This window comes from Haliaeetus albicilla, chromosome 18 (genome assembly GCF_947461875.1).
Source record: "Haliaeetus albicilla chromosome 18, bHalAlb1.1, whole genome shotgun sequence".
Taxonomy (NCBI): Eukaryota; Metazoa; Chordata; class Aves; order Accipitriformes; family Accipitridae; genus Haliaeetus; species Haliaeetus albicilla.
Window position 1 is genome coordinate 6,266,074 of NC_091500.1, and position 21,088 is coordinate 6,287,161.

The following is a 21,088-nucleotide window of genomic DNA, read 5'->3' on the forward strand; positions in this document are numbered from 1 at the left end:
TTCTTCCCTATGGCATGAAATTCCCCTTCACATTCCGCAATGCTGATTTAAGGAGAAACTTAAATGGATTAAAGCCCCTGGAGTGTACACACAACACGAGAGAGAAGGGCTGTGTTTCCCTCTAGTTGCTGAACAACAAGGTCGATTAGAGACTGGCCACCAGCTCTTGGCATTGTCACATTCAGCCCTGGGATGATGGTGCTGGAGGAGCCAGTTGCAATCCTGCTGCGGAGTGACTAGACTGTGGGTTTTTCCTTTTCCTTCAGACTTCACCAGAGAAAGGCTAGATACTGTTAGCGGTGGCTGAATATTGGCCAGATTATGGGGCATGTGGGTATAGCCTATATTTATTTTTTTTAAGTATATATTTGTTTGATGTTTTGCAAGCATCTGCTTAAGATTTCTGTGCTTATCTAACGGGAGGAAAGAGCCCATTCTTCCCAAAGCCAATTCAGTGCAAGAAAATGTCATAACACTGCTGGGCCCCTTTGTTTCATCCTTCGCCAGAGGGACTCCATAGTTCCTCTGCTACTTCTTGGAAAGCCAAGAGCAGTGGCTGGCAATTAAAGGCATCTGCTGGGCTCACGAAAGGAAAGGCATGCACGAGATATGAAGGATGGATGACACCTGAAATGTCTAAACTCTTGCCTGGCGCAGACTGGACTGATTGCAGCGTGTCTAGCAGGATGTGTAGAGTGTTACAGCAGGTATTGAGATAAAAAAGAAAAACCAAACTAAACCCTCCTTGACAAAGCTTGCCCCCCCCTATCCCTGAAGGAAGAGGTGCCAGCAGCTAAGGACTCTATTTTTCACATGGCAAGCAGGGAGAGACAGCAGTACAAATCCCCGTCAGATACAGCGATTAGCTGGGTAGAAGCAATCCTTCAGAGACCAAATGACCAAAAAAATGACCAGCAGCATAGAGACACAGCTGTGGAAAGGGGAAAGCTTGGGCTTGTTCGGAGCAGATGTATAAGGAATGATAAAATAAAGACAGGAAAAATGATGAGTGATCCAGGTTGTTACTCACCCCATTTTTCATCATTCAGGTCTGCAATCACAGTCACTCACGCACAGAAACCGCTTTTTTTTACACAGTGCCTAATGGATCTGATTCACTCACTACTGTAAAATATTACCTAGACCACTGTCCAGAGAGCCTGAGACCAGTGTCAGGTTTGTTTGTACAATGAGAGAAGCCAGAGCTATAGGTAACTATTTTTAATGAAATAAACACTAAAAAACCAGCTCCAGTGTGGAACATTTTGTGTGTGTGGTCAGTATGTTAAACCCCAAGGTTTGGGGCTCCTGGCACCACGCTTTGAAGCATTCAGTACTGGCCACTCCCAGAGATGCTCATCAGGATGGTGCAGTTTCATGCGTGTGGTTCTGGCAACGCAGTGACACGATGGAGCTGTGCGAGGTGTGGGTTTCTACGAGAAAATGCATGGCAGTGTTACCAATCGCCCATAGCAGTGCTGGCCATGGTCAACCCTCACGCAGTTTTGTGACCGAACAGCAAAGCTGTATTTCCATTCAGGACTGGTTACAAATTAGGCAAAAAAAGGACTGCATTACCTTATTTATTCATTCTCTGATATGCCCGATGGTCATTTTTGCAGATGCCCTGGTTTTCCTCCATGCTGCCACGATCAGAGAGAAAGGGAAAGACCACATCTGCTAGGAAGGTGCAGCTGGGTGCTTGCACATTGAGAGCTGAGTCCAAAAGCAATCAGCCGAGGCCCTGGACTTCTACAGTTCTGGAAAACTGAATAGTTATTCTAGCACTAGTTAAAGCAGAAACATTAGACTGACACTTACCAGCTTGGGCTTGAAGAATTTGAAACAAATTCTCATTTTTATATCACACATCCCATCAAGAGAGATGTGGTACTAGAGAGATGTGGCCCAAAAGGTACAGCTCTTGGTGACCAGAAAAAAATTGACATGTAAACTGGGAGAAATCCTATTTGTTCCTCTCCAGTTGCAGCTGGGGGATGATGAACTCTTGTTACTTCAGATGGATGTGATTCCCTGTCATTTGCTGTGAGAGGGACTCCAAGCCTGTCTCTAATGCTTCTCTGGAAGTGGTTCGCTTTGGGGAAACTAGACTAAAAGTTTTGTGCTGGAATAAAATTTACAATACTTCCCATTCGTGTATCATAGCGGAAAGGCCATCCTGGAGCCAAGCCACCCAGCCGTACCTCAGCTGTGTCTAACCTCTTGCAGCAGAAGCAATAAAAGAAATAAAGCAAATGGAAACCTACTTCTCCCAGCCCTGGTATTTAAGGACTTCTTGACCTGGAAATTGCATCCAAACTTTCATGTTTAACAACATTAACGGATATGTTCTTCATGAAGTTATCATATCCATAGTTGAATCCCATATTCATTTTGATCTGCACAGCATCTTCCGGTAAAGGGCTCCAAAGTTTAATTATACGCTGTAAAAAGGCACTTCCTTCTGTTTGCTTTAAACTTCCTGCTTCATAATTTCATTAGGAACACATAATCTGTGCTATGAGAAATACTGAATAATCATTCCCCATTTCACCCCATCCATTATTTTATAGACCTGTAGTATAACCCTGCCACCTCTCATACCCCGTGTGCTGCACTTGGACCCTGCCTCGGAGAGTGCTCCCCGGTCCAGCCCAACGCGGTACCACCAGCTGCACTAACTATATGGCACCAACATCTGGGGACAGGGCACGAGTTATACCCTGGCCAGGTTTCTTCTCCTAGCACTGACATAGCTCACTTGTCCTTGTTGACTTTCCCTTGATTTCTATTAAATCGATTTTTAGAGCCAGTGATGAGTATGGCTGTATTCAAGCTGTGGGCGCGCGTTTTCTTCTTGCAGCTGAGGGAATGTTGCCTGTTTAAAAAAAAAACAATTAACAAATGAAACAAAAGTTCAGGAATAACCCAATGAGAAAATAAACCACTTTTATTCAAATTATCAGGTGTTAATCACTCTTGGGATACAAGATTATAAACAGCTCCAATTCAGGAAGGTGGATTTCTTCATTTAACACGTACTCATTTGAAGGATACAAAAGAAAAGTTTCCTTATTTATCTGAAAGCTTAAAATGAAACAATAAGCAGATACTTTTTTGCTTCTAAAAATTAAATTTAACTGTTTCTTCAATAATAAAATATACTAGCTATTATACAAAAAGGACATTAATTTTATTCACAGTTGACAGAGTACAGCTGCACAATCATAATATTAAAGGTGAACTGCAATGACATTTTAATTATATTATTCCTATTATTATGTATTACGAGGGTTAGAGTAGCACACAAAGGCTCTAATCAGGCTCCTGTTGTGTTAGGAGCTGCACATACAGAGAAGAAATATATAGTTCCTACCCCAAAAGGTTACAGTCTAATCTAAAACTACCCATTAATAGAGGATGTCCCTCAACTGAAAATCACAAGTATGTAAAGCAATTTATCCTGTCTTTCTTTCTTATCTGGTGGAGACCCCTAGATGCACAGCTACTTTTCACTGTCAACCGCTATAAAATAGTTGTTTACAAATAAATGTCTTTTCTTTGAAGCTTACCAGGTCCGAGTTTAAAGGCCATTCCTGCTTTCTCCTTAAGAGTTCCTGATTTTGCTTTTTACCCCAAAGTTCAGGTGGTGATAATCCTAACGGCCATTAGATATTTCTGAGATTAATGACATTTTGGCTGAAAAAAAATCTAGTCCTGATCTTGGGTCTGGGCCAGTAGCTAAAAATTTGAGTGTCCTTTCAAATGAGATTTTTTTTTCCTGTATAATGCCCCAAAGTGGTACCATGCCTGATCGTCATGTCACTGTTCACATCCTAAATTTTGCTTTTTAACGTCATTGCAATTTTTAAGCAACTGTGGGTCAGCTTAGGGCCATTCAGGTCTCTGTGCAGGTTGTTTTCACTCTGAAGGTGGGAAACTTGTCCATATACCTTTTAGGACTTCCAGACTGGTTCTTGCTATCCCCTCTCAGTGGAAGGACAGTAGCATGTACAGTGGGTTCCCCTTCCTCTCTTTCAACCTCAGACCCCCCTCAAAGTAACAAAGATTGTGCCCAAAATGAGTCAGGATTTGAAAATGAGTTGGGTTTGAGGAAAAAAAAGCATTTGTTCCCCCCTAAATCTCACTATGCAGCTTGGTTTTGATCTTCAGACTTTAGAACTGAAAACAGACTACAGAAATAAATCTATTGATTGCTAGGTGATAAATTTCTAGGCAAAAGAGAGCAAAAGCCTTCAATTTTTTAAAAACAAAGAAAAAAAACAAAAAGTGAGGGGGTACCATCATAGCTCTGAGGATTTGCACAGATGAGGACCCATTCTCCAGAAACCAAACCAAGCAGCTACTGGGAATTTATTCACAGCCTCTGAAAATAGTCACATGCACAAGCAGCCAGTTTTGCACTAGGAAAGAGGGTTGGGTTGGGGTTTGGGGGTTTTCACCCCAATTTCTTATGGTTAATAATGCCCAGTAATTTCCAGCACTAAACGATGCAATATACTCCTGGTTTATTTGAAACCCAAGGCTTGGACACAAAATGGCATTGGGAATGAGAAGTGAGGCAGCGTGGCAGCTCAGCACACTTAAGGGAACATTTTTAAGCCATTTAGCAGGAGTTTATTGCTTCAGTGCAGGAGTCTTTGAGCATTCAAGCACGACAGGGTGTGCATTGTTGTGCCAGAATTGCCCGCCTTGGGTGTGTGTGGTGTGCGGCAAGGGGCCAAAGGCTGTGTTTAAACGCACCCGCACGAGAAACGAGATTTAGGCAGAACAAAGCCCACTCCTGTTGTGCCTCCCCGTGATTATAAAATAGATCTGTGTCGTTATAAATAGAAAATGACTGGTGACAAAGATGCAGCTTTGACTCACTTCTGAGGCCAAGCTCTTACGCTGCGGTTCCTGATGTCAGACCAATTTAGCGGCTGCGCTGCAGGCAAATGTGTCTGGTTCAGGGTTAGCCAGTCCACATCTCATGATGGCTTAATTTCATTTTATAACAGCAGGGGATTCACTGTGGTCCTCTGCAAGCAACGCTAACCCGTTCACCCAAGGACGGTCCTGGACGCCTTCCGAAATGCGCTGTGCCCACTGCAAGACTCAGATTGCTAAAGAGCAAATTACCCTGTCCTCCACAGAGACTGCCAAACTATCTGGAGCTGTGAAGTTGAGATCCTGCTTCTACACAACTAAATGGTGCTGCTCTTGTTTATTCCAGTGGGAACAAAATCAAAGACACAGAAATAATAGTGCTGTTTCAAGAGTACAAGTTTTCCTCTCTATGCCACCTTCCATCCCAACACACTTTACAGCATTATTGAATGAAATAATAAAGTTAAATAAAGTGAATAGTGAATATATATATAGTTTCTATGTTGTGCAATCAGTAATAAATAAAAAAAAAAAAACCAACAGAGATTGGAACAGAATCTTAAATCCCTATTGCAATTCCTGGAGCATTCTGTTCGTTTAGTCCTAATCATGCTCCTTAAAACAAACTGTAATCTTCCTGCTTAAATTATTTAATCAGAATCACACTTCTATATATATTTTATACCACAGTTTATTCCCAAAGCTGGGGATAACCTCTCATTTCCTGAAAGCTCTTAAAAACTTCCTTAATGAAAAAGTAGAGAAATCTGCTATTTGCAAATTCTATTTACTTATTGCTTACTTCCAAACTAAAGTAGTTAATTTAATGAAGGGGGAAAAAAAAGTGAAAAAGAGAAAGATTAATGTGGTGCCCGTAGCCATTTCCCAAATTCTTCAGAGTTTATAGACCTAGGGAGACAGGGAAAGAGCAACTTCTCAGCAGTGCAGCAGAATAGGCTGAAATGACCCTGTGAAACCCAAGTGATTCTGGGAATTAAAGGATGTTCACTCCTGTTATGGTTCTACACTGCAAACTGGTTTTAGGGCTCCCAGTAGTACCCATTAGCAATAGCTAAGCTTTTCTGTTTTAATTTAATTTAATTTAATTTCCACTAACAAATTCCACCCTGTGGTGAGAATTGACAGTATCATGTTGAGAACCATTAAAGCATATTTGGATTGTTTTTACTCCATGTATATATAAAAAAAAAAATTCCCCCACCCTTCTTGGTTTTCTTTAGACAAGCCACTTCATAATAAGAGCGAGGCAGACACAATGGAGGCATCGTTATACTGCGGGGTACCACCATAGGGAGCGCGGTTGGAGATACAGCAGAACACGCCTCGCCATTACACTGTCAGCGTGGCCCGGTCCCAGTTCACCCCGAACCTCCCCATGACAAACCAGAATGGAGCCTGACAGCACTGGTGGTGCCCCTCCAGTTACCACTGGGACAGAGCTGGGTCCCCTGTCCTGCTTCTGTAGGAAGACTCTATATATCACTGCCGCTTCCTTTTCTGCTTGAGTGTTTTCTGTTCTCTGAGGACATCTTCACGCTTGAAACATCTTCGTGCTTATGTAGCCTTGGGCTCTACTGGGAATTCCTATTGGGAATTCCCCCACTGGGAATTCTGCCACCGGATTTCAAAGGAAAGAATAATAATGCTCTTCATTAATATAGGCTTTTCTGTCATGGCTTTTAGGCCCCTATCCAGGCAAGCAGGCAAGCACATGTTTAACATTAAACACATGAGTAGTCTCTATTCACATGCTGCAAGCTAGAAATGCTCATTAGTGCTGGATCATGGCCCCAGCTGAGCTGCTAACACACATCGGCTAGAGAGCCGGGCTGGAGAAAAGGTGGCGCTGAAACCTTTCATCATGGTGGCACCATCGCTGGGCGAGCGGCTTCAGCGTTTCCCACCGAGCGTGGCTACCCCACCGGGCGATGGGCGTCCGTCTGGCAGCAGAGGCACGACCTGCCGAGCTGCGGCAATGTCATCGTTCGGAGCTGGTTAGCTGATGGGCGCAGCTCAAAATACAGCGCATTCAAGTGCATCCTCTGGAGTGTTTTCAGCTTTAGCATCTCTCCAATAAATGGTGAAAGGGGAACGATTTGGGGCAACAGGGGAATAACGTGATGGCTGCAGTCTCTGAGACGCTGCCGAGTCCTGTAACGCTGCGTGGTGAGTTACACCGGACTTTCCAGACCTTTATGTCGCATGTTAAAACATGGACTGATCAAGCTTTGAAAACCAGCGTTGGACGAGGTTTCCATGCTTTCCTAGGGCTGGAGTGTTGCTTGGGATGTGAGGCAAGGAAATAAGAGGTTAATGCTTTCTGCTCTCCCCACACATGAGCTAGAAGGGAAGAGAAGGGAACAGGACCCCTCTTTTCACTGGTGAGCACTGAGTTAGTGGCTATCATAGTTCAGTGCCAATACAAACCAGCAGATCCCTCCTGACCAAGGAAAGAGGAAGTTTTGTGACCCAGAGAGAACATCTCTCTGTATCCTGGGGAAATCCCTAGGCAAAGCCACCTTAAACACGGTGGCTTGCTCAGGTCTGTGCTGAACATCACAGTCCAGACTAAACAGTCTATCACTCTTGGTTAAAGTAGCCCAGATGAAAAGACACATTTTTTAAAAATACTTTTAATACTGTTTTCTCCAGAAAAAATCATTACCTCCTCCAACTTCTCAACAAGTATAAGCTTCACAGCTTTCCTGCCTCCTCTGGAATTACTAGGTCATTGCAGACATCAAAATTAATGAAGAGATGAAAGATTCAGCAGAAAGGCTCAAAAATATTTCTTAATATCGAAAGCAATTCAAGAATAATGAATAGATCTAGCAGAATAATAAACAAATGCAAACCTCCTGATGCTTAAAAGAATACACATGAAGGAGGACACAAGACTTCGGAGTTATTTTTTTCTTTAAAACACCAATTCATTTTAAAAAGTGAATGTTTCCGTGTGCTTCTGGAGCTTTACATGAGCGGGATTTCCACTGCCTAAATTTTTGCAATATTTTAAACTCAGCTAATTAGCCAAATTGTCGATGCAGAAAGGGCGCTCTCTTTGCTTCATCCCACAAGATGGATGGGTTACGCTAAAACACACTTCCCCGTGTGTGGGATGTGCCCATCCATGAGCAACCTGCTACTTAGCACTGAGGAAATGGCAGAATGGTTATGGCTAACTTGGAGTTCATTTGAGCAGGGAAGAGAGAGGAGGAAAGGTGGCTAGGGGTTAAAATAAAATAGATACATATTCAAAATAAATGCTATGTGAAATTCAGCTGAACTTTCTTGCAGGAAACAAAGTTGTCTAGTTTCTTTGTAATGTAGACTGCCATTCCTCCCTGGCAGTGGCTTTTCAGCTGATGCAAACATAGGAGTAGACCTGTAGCTCTGTATTGCACACTAGACCTGATAAAGCAATATCATTATATGATTCTTTCTATTGGAAAAAATGTTTGTCAGAAGCCCTCATTTAAATAGTCTTGAAACATATACTTCTTTAGTCCTACCTGTACAGTAAGATGACCTCTTGGCAATTCAAAGAGTCTAACAGAGAATAAGAGTAACTAATATATGAGATCCTCTAGCACTCCCATACCACTGCTAATAGAAGAAAAATCAATATTAGTTCCAATATGAATGGAGTGTTGGATTGACTGAACAGGGAGCTTTGAAATAAATATCTAAGAAATGTTTGTATGAAATGGACATCTTTACAGACATTTGGTCTGCATTTCTGAAATGTAGATGATTAAATCCACATTGTTGGCTTCTTCCCCCTCTGCACTATGTCTTTCTTTACATCTTGCAAAAAATTTATGAACAAAGTTATTGTAAATCTGCAATGTCTGTCTTGTCACTTAGATTCTTTTCAGAAATGCTGCCTTCCCAATGTAGATACACAATCCTGTATGATTAATATTTATTACTTATAATTCTAAATACAATGGAAGGTCACCAAAAATACCCTGCCTAAAGGAGTCTGGAGCCCTTTAAAATCTCACTGGTGATGGATCCTGAGTCTTGAGAACTGAGCTCAAAATCTTAGCAAAACACTTTTCTATGTAGGATTTCCAGTATTTCCTGCTTCTGACTATGGCTAAAGCCAAAAAGCACAAAGGTGAGTGAAAGCTACAGATCTGAATACATGAGCTTGGATTTCAAACACAAACAAAGGTCAAGGAATGCCTGAACCTGTCCATAATCTTGGATCAGCCTATAATAGAGTTATGAGTAAAATGCAAAGTTAGGATGCAGAGCGAGACTTGGATTCAGACAGACCAGGCACAGTAGCTGAAAACTGTTTCAATTCCCTCTTATTCTTTCTCATATCCATCAACATATTTTATCTAGATTTTGGGGGTATATTGTTAGAAAAATGAAGATATTTAAGGATTTTTTTATTATTATTAATTAAAAGGTAGGTAGCTTGGGGATTTTCACATTATATAATGAAATCCTAAAAAGATTTTAAGGACATGCAAATCATCTTAGAAAAAGCTCATTGCACTAACAACTCATTTTCTTTTTGGTATAAGCCCAACCATATTTAAACATAATTTTTTAAAAACAGATGCAAGTTGAGGTCACTGAGATGAACTGATTTTGATTTGGCCCTCTTCTAGCAAAACTAAAGAAACACATATTAGAACATTTCAGAACCACAGGATTCAGCAAATTGGTGAAGATTCAGAGACGGAAATCAGGACAGACCCTGAACTGGTTCAGTTACCCTGCCTGAGATCTGCTGCATGTTTGAACAAACTTCTCTAAGGAGTTAAATGTAATAAGCACAGAGCAAGAATCTGCATCTGCCTCTGCGTCTTTATTCAAAGAGTCACTGCAACTGTGATTAAGCAAAGCCACTAACTGAAGTACAAACCTGGAAAAAGACAACTGAGAAAAATATAGATTCTGTTGATCAGCATGCTCCAAGCCAAATCATACTGAGAGGAAAAAAATCCTAGTGACCATTAATCAGATAGAAGACTTTTCACTAGAATATAATTTGCACAGCATTACTAATAACACTTTTCTAAACAAACAGAGCCATCTTGACCAGCATGCTGAGTCAAAACAAAATCAGAAAGACAGATGGAAAGGACTGAGTCAATTAAATAAATAAATAATTGCCTTAATTTACAAAAAAAGAAAAAAAATCACAAATAATTCCAATCTCATGAAGAAATGTTTTTAACAAGCCACATGTGCTTGTGCAGACACTTCTAATCTCATTAGGTTTTTCTGGCTGCTATTAGTGTTCTCTGAGCCAGTTGATTTCTCAGCAATATTTTAAAGAGTGTGAGCCTCTGCGCTCCAGTCTAGCCCATTCTAGGAGAAGACTTGGGAGTTCATGGATTTTCTTCCAAGGTTTTGAAAGTTCAGAACAAATTGACCATTGCATGTGAAACAATAGTCAACCACAAACTATCTTCACAGTCAACAAGCAACATTCTGCTCCCAGCTGGGTTAGTGTGAAAAGTGGAATAATCCCACCAAAGCAACAGGATGGCTTCAGATTGTCATCAGCATCACACAGCAGAGGCTGGCTTTCGATGCTGGATCCGGTTCTCCAGCTCTCTGGCTGCAAACAAGCCTGCTGCGAGGTTTCCCTTGGTCACAGCTCACCAGCTTGGGATCCCCCTCAAATCAGTGCAGCTCTAGCAGCTCTGATCAGAAGGGGAGCCACATCAGGTTACAGCTGAGCTTTATTTTATCTTGGAAAACAATGATAAATCCCCCCAAACCGAATACCAAGAGGCATGCGCACTGCTGTACATATCAGGGCACGCGAGTTTCATGCAAAAGAGCTGCCATTCTGAATTTGCTGAAGTAACTAATGTGCAAATAATCATGAGTATAAAGCAGATTGTGTCAGGCAGAGCTACAGATAGAACAAAATAATCAGTTTTAGAAAACAATCCTAATTCAGAATCGTGTAACCTGGATCAGTAAACCCTGGATGAGTGGGACTAAGGCGTCATGCATGGATTTCTGCTAGCATTCTTGCTGAACTTCTGGCTGGAAATGTGCCTTTTCTCTGGTTTAGCCTGTCCTCTTTGAGGCTCTCAAAGCAAACTTCTCCTGGGGTGAGATGATGAGTGCTTGAAAGTGACCCATCTGGAGCCCAACACGAAGAAAGCACTTCCCCTGCCTGGAATTCGTGTGCAGCGACAGCTTTCTCCTGCCTATCCAAGTTTCCCAAGATAGCAATTATAAAGGAACTGGCAACCATACAGTCAAGATGACAATATCCTACGTGGTTTGGTTAGCTGTGCCAATTCCCTCTGTAGTCGCTGGAGTCAATATGCTGCCCCCATTATTGCTGTGTCTGTGTCTCTACCAACTAGCAGATCCACTGGGCATTTTGGCATGAGCCTCGCTCTTCCAAGGGCTGCCTGCTCAATTGCTCTTTCACTCTCTTTCGCTTTAAACATTCGGATCCAACAGCATCATGCAAATTTTATGCAAAGTTGCATCTGCAAGTCTGACATATTCGCTCAGGCTTCCCCCTCTTGCGCCAAGTTAAAAATAAATACCCTATAAACTCTTGGGCCTGCTAAGACAGAATATGCATTCAGAGAGCTTTTTAAAAAATAACTGCTAAGAGCATTTCTCCTTTAGGGTCAAACTCCTTTTTTACCCCTCTCTCTCTCTCATATTTTGCTCCTGCCTCAAGGATCTCAATAGCACTGGGAGAAAAAGTGTCCTTGAAATAACCTACAGAAGAACCAGTGCTATGTGTTCCTAACTCTCTTACTTGAAATTTCAGCTAATGTCCTACTTCTAAAACTCCAGAGAATACAGGTGGTGATATGCCCCCAATATGAAGCAAGAAACTAGAAAGTGGACTCATTTCCAATACTGATTGCGAATAATACTAGTTGAGCCAGATCTTAGGTTCAGATTTCAAAGGGTCTCCACCCCCCACACTAGAGCTGCCTTCTCTTTTCTCCAGGGAGAAGCAGATTTGTCCCTGACCAATACACTTGAACAGGTGAAGTCATAGGGATGCCAACCAGATAACATAATGATAAAGTATATCTTAAGGCAACAAGGAGAAGAGTCTGTGAAAGGGGATACTGAGCCACTGCTGAGGTCAGTTAAGACTTGCTGAGCCGCTTGGCCACGTCTGCGTAGGCTTGCTCAATTTCTTTGTCTGCCGCACAGGTGTTGGTGAATTCATCCCTGGCATATGCGTTCTTCAGGTACCGCCACAGCCCTGTCATCTCTGTCGGGAATTCAAAGTTGCGGTATTTCTTTGCAACAATCTAAACCAAAGATAAAAAAAGGGGGAAAAAAGCATCTTGATGGTGATATAGCTCCAGATTCCTTTTTAGAGAGCTTCTTACTCTTTCTTGTCACATAAATAATAGCAAAGTAAAGGAATGCTTAAAGACTCAGAGGCTTATAATAGAAAAGCCTGAAAAGTGACTGTTGCTTGTCCCCTATCTTGCAAGGATGCTACTTGGCCTAAGGACACTCTAAATCAATGGCCTGGCTACTGTCACCAAATTACTCTTATGGTCACTGAATTTCATTATTTTTACCATATAGTTTTTTGGTGATTTTTACCAGTCCTAGGTATGTCATTTAAAGATGAGAAGCCACATCAGAAAGAGCTGATTAGCTGAATCAGAAAAAGGAAGATAGATTTAAGGGAAAAGCATCAGTAACAATTATATATAACATATTTTCATACTATTATATTTATATTTAACATTATATCATATTTTATATATACTGTATTTCTACTTTTAATATATGCAATATATTTTGCCTAGCCAATGGTGTCAGAGGATTAACAGCTGTTACATCAGCTGTTACATACATACAGCTTCTACAGCTGTTGGAAGGCCATATCTGTGTTCATGCAAAGGAAGAATTCAGGGTGGTATAGGTACCAAGACTGAGAAACCAAGATGTTCCTAATGTCTGCAGACATTAGAAACAGGAGTATTAGGATAAACTGGGAGAGAAAATGGTTATTGCAAGACTTTTTAGACTAGGAAATTGTCTATCAAGGGAAATTTTCGATTTCTAAAAACACTCAGGCCCTTATTCAGGAAAATAGTTAAGTGCATACTTAATTTTAAGGACCTGTATAGTCCCATTGAAGTCAGTGGGACTAATCTGTGCTTAAAGCTAGTTGTTTAAGTAGCTTGCTGGATTGGGATATTTCAGTTTTCCTGTAAGAATATACCATATAGAATAATCCTGTGGTGACAGAATGAACTGGCTGATAGGAAGGGATGGATTAGCTGATTTAATGAGTGCTTCCAATCTCTAATTTTTCTGACAGTATAAAATTGTTCCTGGGCATAAATTACATACATATGTGCCACAGAGTTCCCCTTTATTATTAAAGCACATGGTAGAGCTGTTTTCTATCTCAAATTTCTTAGGACAGTCATGTTCTCAGAAATGACTGTGATTTGTTTTTATTACCAGGACCCACTCAGTATTTGCAAGTCCAAATCCTGTCCTAAACTGCATTTAATTAAGCATTCTTGCCTTCAATGCTGCTTCACACACACATGGGGAAGATAAAACCTGCTGGGCAACTTAAGTCAAGATTTTCACAATTTCCAGCGCACATCTTCCATCAAATGAAAAAGTCCTAATAATTTACCCTTTTCTTCCATCTGTAAAATGGTTTTCAGGCAATATCTTATGGCTATGCTTGTCTGAGAAAGATTTTAATTCTCTTTTGACATCTTTCATTTCATCCTAAGGAAACAGGAACCAGTAAGAGGCCACACATTCATTTTGCATCGTCTGACTCCAACGTCAACAGTGAAGATGAGCCAAAGAAAGAGCTAAACTTGTGAGGATATTATCACATTTCTTACTTGGTGACTTATGCACTTTTTTTTACTTTTTTTTTTTTTTTTTTTTTTTGCATGTGTGCAGTCAGCTCGCAGGCTTAGTTTATGTTTTGGCTCATGGAGCCAAATTAGATGCATGACTTGGCTTTAATTCCTAGCTTTCTTGCTTGCCAAGGTCTGCCAGGTACTTGCTTTATTCTAAAGAAACATGTAATCTGATAAATTAAATAAATGCAACATTTAGAAGTCAAGATGATGTACGCCACTTGCACTATACCAGCAACCATTGTACACCTTAAATCCTGGACCTCAGCGGTGACTTTGATTTGTTAACTTTTCTGTGTGAAATACCAGATGGAACAAATATTCCCCCAAAGAGGGACTGCTGCTCTTAAGTTACAAATGGGTGGGAACTGACTAAAGTTTTGACATCTCTCTTAAGAATAATGGAAACTAATTAATATGAAATATGCTGTTACTTCCAGCAGGGTAAAAATAAAGTGATGGGATACCTAGATCTTAACATTGTCTTTGCCACTAATTAGTGATGGGACAATTTCCCCATGTACTAAATATAAAGTTGCTTAAGTTAACCTATAGGAAATACTGAGGACCAACAGTGTGTTTAAAACTCTGTTCTTCTAGGACTTAAGATGCCTCTGCTGAAACATGTGTCGGATTTAGCTCACGGCTGTCAGAGCAGGGCACTTCATTGTCAGATACAGCTTCTTTGACCATCGCATGACATCTTTTACCTTGACAACATGGAGTTTGGGGAGAAGGTTGCAGTCAGCAAGAGTCAGGTCATCTCCATCCAGAAACTTGCGTTTAGACACTTTCTCCTCTTCGGTGCTGTCTGCATCAATCTCCTCTGGCAGAGGGGTTCTCAGATAGTCATCCAGCTTCTTCAGAGCCTTCACCAAGCCTCTTTCAAGGGCTTTGCCAAAAAACAATGAATAAGTGATTAGGGCAGATAAGAATTATTTAGAAACACTCATTGTCGATGGCTATGGTTGTATCTAGAAAAAAAGGCAAGAACCATTTCTTTGTTGCTAATTTGTGCTCCAATGCCTACACAATCTGGTGACAAGGTAGCCCAGCAAGGGTTACCAGTACCCCAGCTGCCTGAGGGTAAAGCTCATCCTGCAACAGAAAAAGGGGACACAGGAAACTGTTATGCCATGTCTTCTCTTGACTAGCACAAAAAAACCCCAGTGAAAGACATCATGAAACAAAAGAACAGCTTGTCAGTATGATACACTAGTAAACCACATACAACCTACAATACTCTTCTGGTCTGTTGAGGCCGTCACACAATAAACTGGAGCCCTGTACGATGCTACTTTATTTTTCTAAGCAGCCAGGTAGGACTGTAATGAGGCAGAATTTTCTAGCATTACTTCAGCTCTAAGAAGTTGTACTTTTACTTCTTTTAAACCCCTTCCAGAGTAATTAAAGGCAATAGCAATAATTCCAAAGATGCTAACCAGAGCTCTCTGGAGCTGGAAGATACACTCCAACTGAAATGAAGGTAATATAACAATAATTAATTACAATGCTACACAAAAGTGTTGAGATATTCAGCCACTGTTAAGATTCCCCTCACTTCAGGTTCAACTTAGGTGCAGATCCTCTTTTTGACATGTCTCAAACAGAGTGCCACAATGGAGAGGAGACTTTGGACGTCTCACTTCAGTTACTAAAGATCATGTCCCACACTGCTACTGGCTCCAACAAATTCCAGCCTTGAAATGCCTCTTAGACGCAACATACAGCAGAGTGCAAATTTTTTACTTAAAAATATCAACCTAGGCACAGAATTTTTGTTCTTACGCTTTACTAGAAGGATAATAGAAAAAGTTGATTGTAATAATGCACTTGCAGAAAGCTGAATGGTTGTATACAGGTTTGCGTGTTATTTAAACAGCAAACGCTCTGGGGCAAGAAGGGTCTTTTGCATCTCTGTTCAAAGGGTGACAAGCACGATGGGGTCCTGGCCCCTGACCAGTGCCCCAAAGTGCTAAAGCAATATAAATAAGAAACAGCAAGAATTTACAATGTGAAAAAATAACAACATGACTCATGGGCTTAGGGCCAGAATTTCAGCTGGTGAAAATTACCTGCAGTGATTTATACCTGCTGCAGATCTGGCCTGGAGTCAGCGTTTAAGGCCTAATCCTGTAAAACCTTATATCTCTGAGTAACTTACTGCCATTTAACTTATGGGAGACTACTCAATGTGTCAAGATACTGAGGCCGTGTAGCACTACAAGCCTATGGAGATAAATATATTTATGGAGCATGACGCAAGCTTCAAAAGGCTGCAGCGATTGCCCTGTGTAGAGCAGCTTGCTGGCACAGGTAGCTCCGCTGGCTCTGCTGTCAGCTGCCCCTGTGTTTTTGGCACAGAGAGAAAGGCGGCGCGTATGGGGCCGTTGAGAGAGCAGGAGCTGAACACCACAGAACATGATTTCTCTGCTGCCCTAACATCCATTAAACCTTGTGCCAGTGGTGGAAGTCAGATTAAGCTGCCTGATGTCTCGCTCCCACTGATGCCTCTTGGCCAAGCACCAGGGAACCATACCAGCTCTTTTGTGGCTGACTCTTAGACACAGTGGCAAATCCTGGCTTAATTGATTGACTGGAGAAATGACTGCGATCCAACTGAAAACACCCCAACAAACATAGCAGGGAGGGAAAGAATTTTATTTCTGAAAGCAGAGCATCTAAAGCGACTGAAGTGCTGCCATCCATAAAACAAAAGTGTTGCCATCCCTTATTTAATCAATTCAAATTGAATTTTGACACTGACTTTCTGCTGTCAGATGCTGGCAGTGGTGTCTTTAATCGTCTGCAGCTGTGCTCCACTGCGCAACTTCTACTGAAGGGTAATAACTGCATAGCGTTTAATATACCCCCATGTGGCAACACTCAAAAGATTTAGCAATCTCTTTTTGGTTTGACCCATAACACCTGTTGAATAGATAGTTCTCCTTCCCTTGGTCAGCCTCAGACTATGTCCTCTTAAAATGAATTAATTTAGAGACAATGGAATCGAATTACTGTGATTTAATTCAATTTTGCTCATCCAGATTTTAGAGAACTGGTTTAACGCTGAGCATTTTCCAGTTTCCCCTTCACCCAGTAAGATCATTGGTTCTCGGAGTCATCTGTGTAATATTTCCAGTATCAGTACTACATGAGATGCTTCGTGCTAACCCGTGGGGTCAGTTAGGTGTGTGTATGAAGACAGGAGCAGCAGGTGAGATGTGTTTATGTAACTTTTCTGGAACTTATTAGGATTGGGGTTTTTTTTGCTCTTACTGATATATCAAAGTGCGTCATGGCTGTCTCAAAAACAATGCCTGGAGTGAAGCCTATTTGTGACAGTGGGAAAAACATCTATCTGAATTCATACTTGGCGCTTGCATACGGCAGCTTTAGGCCAGAAATAAGCGTATGTTCAGGGTTCAACACATCTCTGACCTAATTCACAGGCTCTGCTGGAACCCATGGGATCCTGATATCTCACAGTGAAATCACCACATGGTCAGGACCATCTCATATACTGATAGTCAGGAACCAGACCACTACTTGTGACACCAATGACCTCTTTTAATTAATCAAAACTCTTCTGATCCTAGTAAATCTCCCAGAACAGCCATGAAAACAGAAGAGTACTGAACAAGGGAGAACTGCCTTTCTTCCAACTGACTAGTGACAGAATTTTGAAAAGCTAAGAGAATTAAGATCCTAAAATCGCCATTTCAAATGGAGTTTAGGTGCACAGGATCAGATTTTCAAAGCCTGTTGATGGTTTTCCAAGGCATTTTTTGAAATCCAGATGCAAATATCCATGTTGGAAATCCTACTTTCTACATGCCCTGACACATTCAGATTTATCTATATGATTTGAAGTCTTATGTGCCCTGAGAAGGTGCTCAGGGAAATCCCCACTCAAAGTAGGAGGATGCGTAAAAGAATCTAAAAAATACTGAAGCAAGAGGCTTCTAAGTGCCCCATCTCAGAGAAAGCCAAGCGTCTAATGCTGGCATGGGTGAGAGAACCCACCTTATATTTGAATTCACCAGTGACCCCCTAGAAGAGAGAGGTAGGTTTTTCTTTCTTACAAAAAATTTTGGGAGAAGTGCTGTGATTTTACCAGTGGTATAGGGAGAGCATTTTCCTAGAAAGTGGAAGACTGAGTTTCAAATGCTGTTTTAATGCGATGTCAGCTCAGATCTGGCAGATGAGACCCCACCAGTGAAGTATCAGGTAATTTGTACAGCTCTCCTGTTGAACTGTTTCACTTTCCCTAAATGACTCAACATTCAGTGGATCATGACTGAAGGCTGACACCACAGGTGAAAGTCAGAAAAACTAACTCTCGTTTTCTCTCTTATCTGGCCGATATGTAACCATTATGTGAAAGGTGAAAAAACATGAACAGAGACAAAGAAATAACCTTCTCAGAATATCCCACAGCTCTGAAGGTTTTGGGACTCTTGCTGAGGGAAGAGCTGCCTGGGTTCATATTACTGAGCAAACTCAGCAGAAGAAAGATTTAATTCTAAACCTCCCATACTATGGCTATTTTGTGAAAATCTGGATGACTATACATTGTCTCCCCTGAGAACATAGGGGACAGCAGGTATTCACCAGGGCAGGGGCCTTGTGAATACCAGTCACAGTACTAGACTGAATGAAGACATTTAAAAAAATGTGACTAATTAAAAAGTGACTAATTCCCCATTTGTGAACATACTATCCACAATAAATTTCAGAAGTGGCTAAGCAGCTAATTCCCTTGGCAACTTATCCTCTTGGAAACATCATTAAATAACTAAATAGGTTTGTTGATAACAGCTGAGGCTCCACTGCAAGTCTATAGGTGGGGTTAGTGAATAAATTAAATGAGTAGGTTTGAATTAAACACACCAAGCTTCCTCTGTAGTCATTGGAGTCTTCTCTTCTACACTTGGTTTAGGTGACCCCTAAATCAGCTGTGTGGAGAACTTTTCCTGAAGTGTCTAATCTCAGCCTTGCATTGTCTTGGTAATGTCAGGGTGGAGGATTCAATATTACAACACCAAGTGGAACCATGCCTGAGAATGTGGCTCTGCACTGCTTTTGACATTTCTACCTCTAATTCCTTCCCCACCCTCCAGACTTTCAGTATGAACTTGATCCCAAATGTGACCAGCTCTGAGAGGAGCGCTGTCATCAAGTTACCCGTGCAACAGCTGCAACATCTGAACTCCTGGAAACCATCTTTCTGGACAATGAAATCACCAAGCACAAAGGTATCAGCATCGTATTGCCTCCACGGTGATATATTTAATATAACTTCAAATTCCAAGAAGTTCTACCTGTGTGTATACAAAATCCATGGTGGAACCATCTCTCTCACTCTTCGCTACTCTGCTCTGGGCTACTTAGGCATCCAAAGACAACTTATAGCAATCACTATAGTCCTGCCGTGTCATCCTACCAATAGTAAACAACAATATTAATAAAAAAACCTCACGAGCACTTTGTGATTTTCCTTCCCCCTTCAAAACTATGCTTTTATACAACTTTACTGAAGAATCCTGAGTTAGAAGCCAGAAAAATAGCACTTTCCAACCTCAAAGCAACCACAGAACACTTAATGAATGTATTACCATCTGTCAAATGCACAGGGTGAGGTTCAATTTAGCTGATGATACCTAATTCACAATGACGCTCTGTTTTCAGCAAAAGGTTACTTGATGTTGAACAATGAGATTAACAAATCCTGACATGCACAGAAATACCAATAATGTAACAAAAGTTAATAATTGGCAAAATAGTGCTCTCAGTTGCACTGACATAAAAGAGGAGTAACTCCGCATTGTCGACAAGCTATTCCATATTTACTCCAGTTCAACCGAGAACAGACTTTGGCTCTGTTACTCAACTCTTCAAGCAAAAACTTCCTTAAACTATTAGCCTGTGCAACTATTTCCAGGGGACAAAGAGAAATCCTTGTGTCTTGAAGTACTTATACCACAACTGAAGAAAACATTGGAAAATGTAATGCATGGAGCAATCCTGCAAGTCAAGGGGAAGGCCAGATGACAAAGATTCATTACTAGGTACTCAGGGTGAAATTTTGGCCATACCGAAGCCCATGGAAGTTTTGCTGTTGACTTCAGTGGGGTTAGGATTTCTCCAGCAGCTTCTAAAGCCAAAAGGGACTATTATAATCAGTTAATCTGACCTCCTAAATAATACCGGCCATAAAACTTCCAGCATCACTGGTCTTTTCCATCTCTATTTTCTGTGGGTCAAATAAGGCTGAAGCAAAATGGAAAGTAACTAGAAAGTAGTAAAAGAAAAACGGTTTGGAAAAAGTAAAACTGGTTCAGACTGCCCACACCCACAGCATTTGCAGAGGTCAGACAAGGACTCTTCTTCCCCTTCCTTGAACTCCAAATATTTCCTTCCTTGTTTAATGCTGGGACAAGGAGAAATAGCCAAAGCAGACAAAGCACATAAACGCCAATCTCTGTGGCCTGAAGGAGCTACTGGAAGGCAAATCAGTCCATCCTAAAATAGTAGCCTAGGAAAAGCTGAATTAACCACCAGAGGAGCCTCTCTCTCTTTTTTGAGAATAGGCAGACTGGATACCTAAATTTAAAATAGCTAAAAGTAGGTGAGATGACTCCTATTTTATGTGTCTGAGTGGAACCGTTTGCAGGATGAAGATTTTACATTTTACTTGATAGTTATTATGGGAAGAAATGCAAAGCATAGAGGACACAATAAGAACAGTAAGAACAATTGATTCTTTGGCAAAATTGAACGTAAAAACTATTTGCAAAAGAAAGCAAAACTAGTTAAATTTTTTAAACAAACTTAAAGCAAAATAACATAAGATTTCCAAACAAACATGAAAACAAAAAGAAAACCATGTTTTGGCATGGTTGGTTAAGTAAGTCATGCCTAGACATTCAGTGATTTTCACATCACTTTTAAAATGTTGGTAATCTTGAAAATTAACACATCATTTTCAAATTAAAAAGAGAATAACCTTTTGTTTCAAAAAGTTTAAGAGAAAATACTTTTACTTTTCAAAACAAGTCATTATTCACCAAATTCAACATACATTTGCCAATAATTCAGGTTACTCACACCACCCATGGCATTTTTTGTCAAATAAATATTTTGTCACAAAATATTTTCTCCAAGGCTTAAGTAAAATACATGTGGCCCTCTTCATAAGTGAATACCACTGAAAGCACAGGGACAACAAGGCTTCAAAGTCATCGAAGCCCAGCAACATAATGGCTTTTGTAGCCATCATCTGCAACCACCTGAGACTG

The 21,088-nt window shown here is 40.9% G+C and overlaps 1 protein-coding gene across 1 annotated transcript in view; it reads right to left on the reverse strand.

Moving 5' to 3' along the window:
* Positions 1-2,932: 2,932 nt before the first annotated feature.
* Positions 2,933-21,088, reverse strand: part of CLIC5 (chloride intracellular channel 5) — a 59,862-nt gene continuing 41,706 nt past the window's right edge. Inside the window, exons 5-6 of the mRNA XM_069805612.1 lie at positions 14,498-14,679; positions 2,933-12,185 (exon numbers count right to left, since the gene is read on the reverse strand). Of these exons, the coding sequence (XP_069661713.1) occupies positions 12,018-12,185; positions 14,498-14,679 (350 nt within the window). The 3' untranslated portion in view covers positions 2,933-12,017. The remainder of the gene's footprint in view (positions 12,186-14,497; positions 14,680-21,088) is intronic.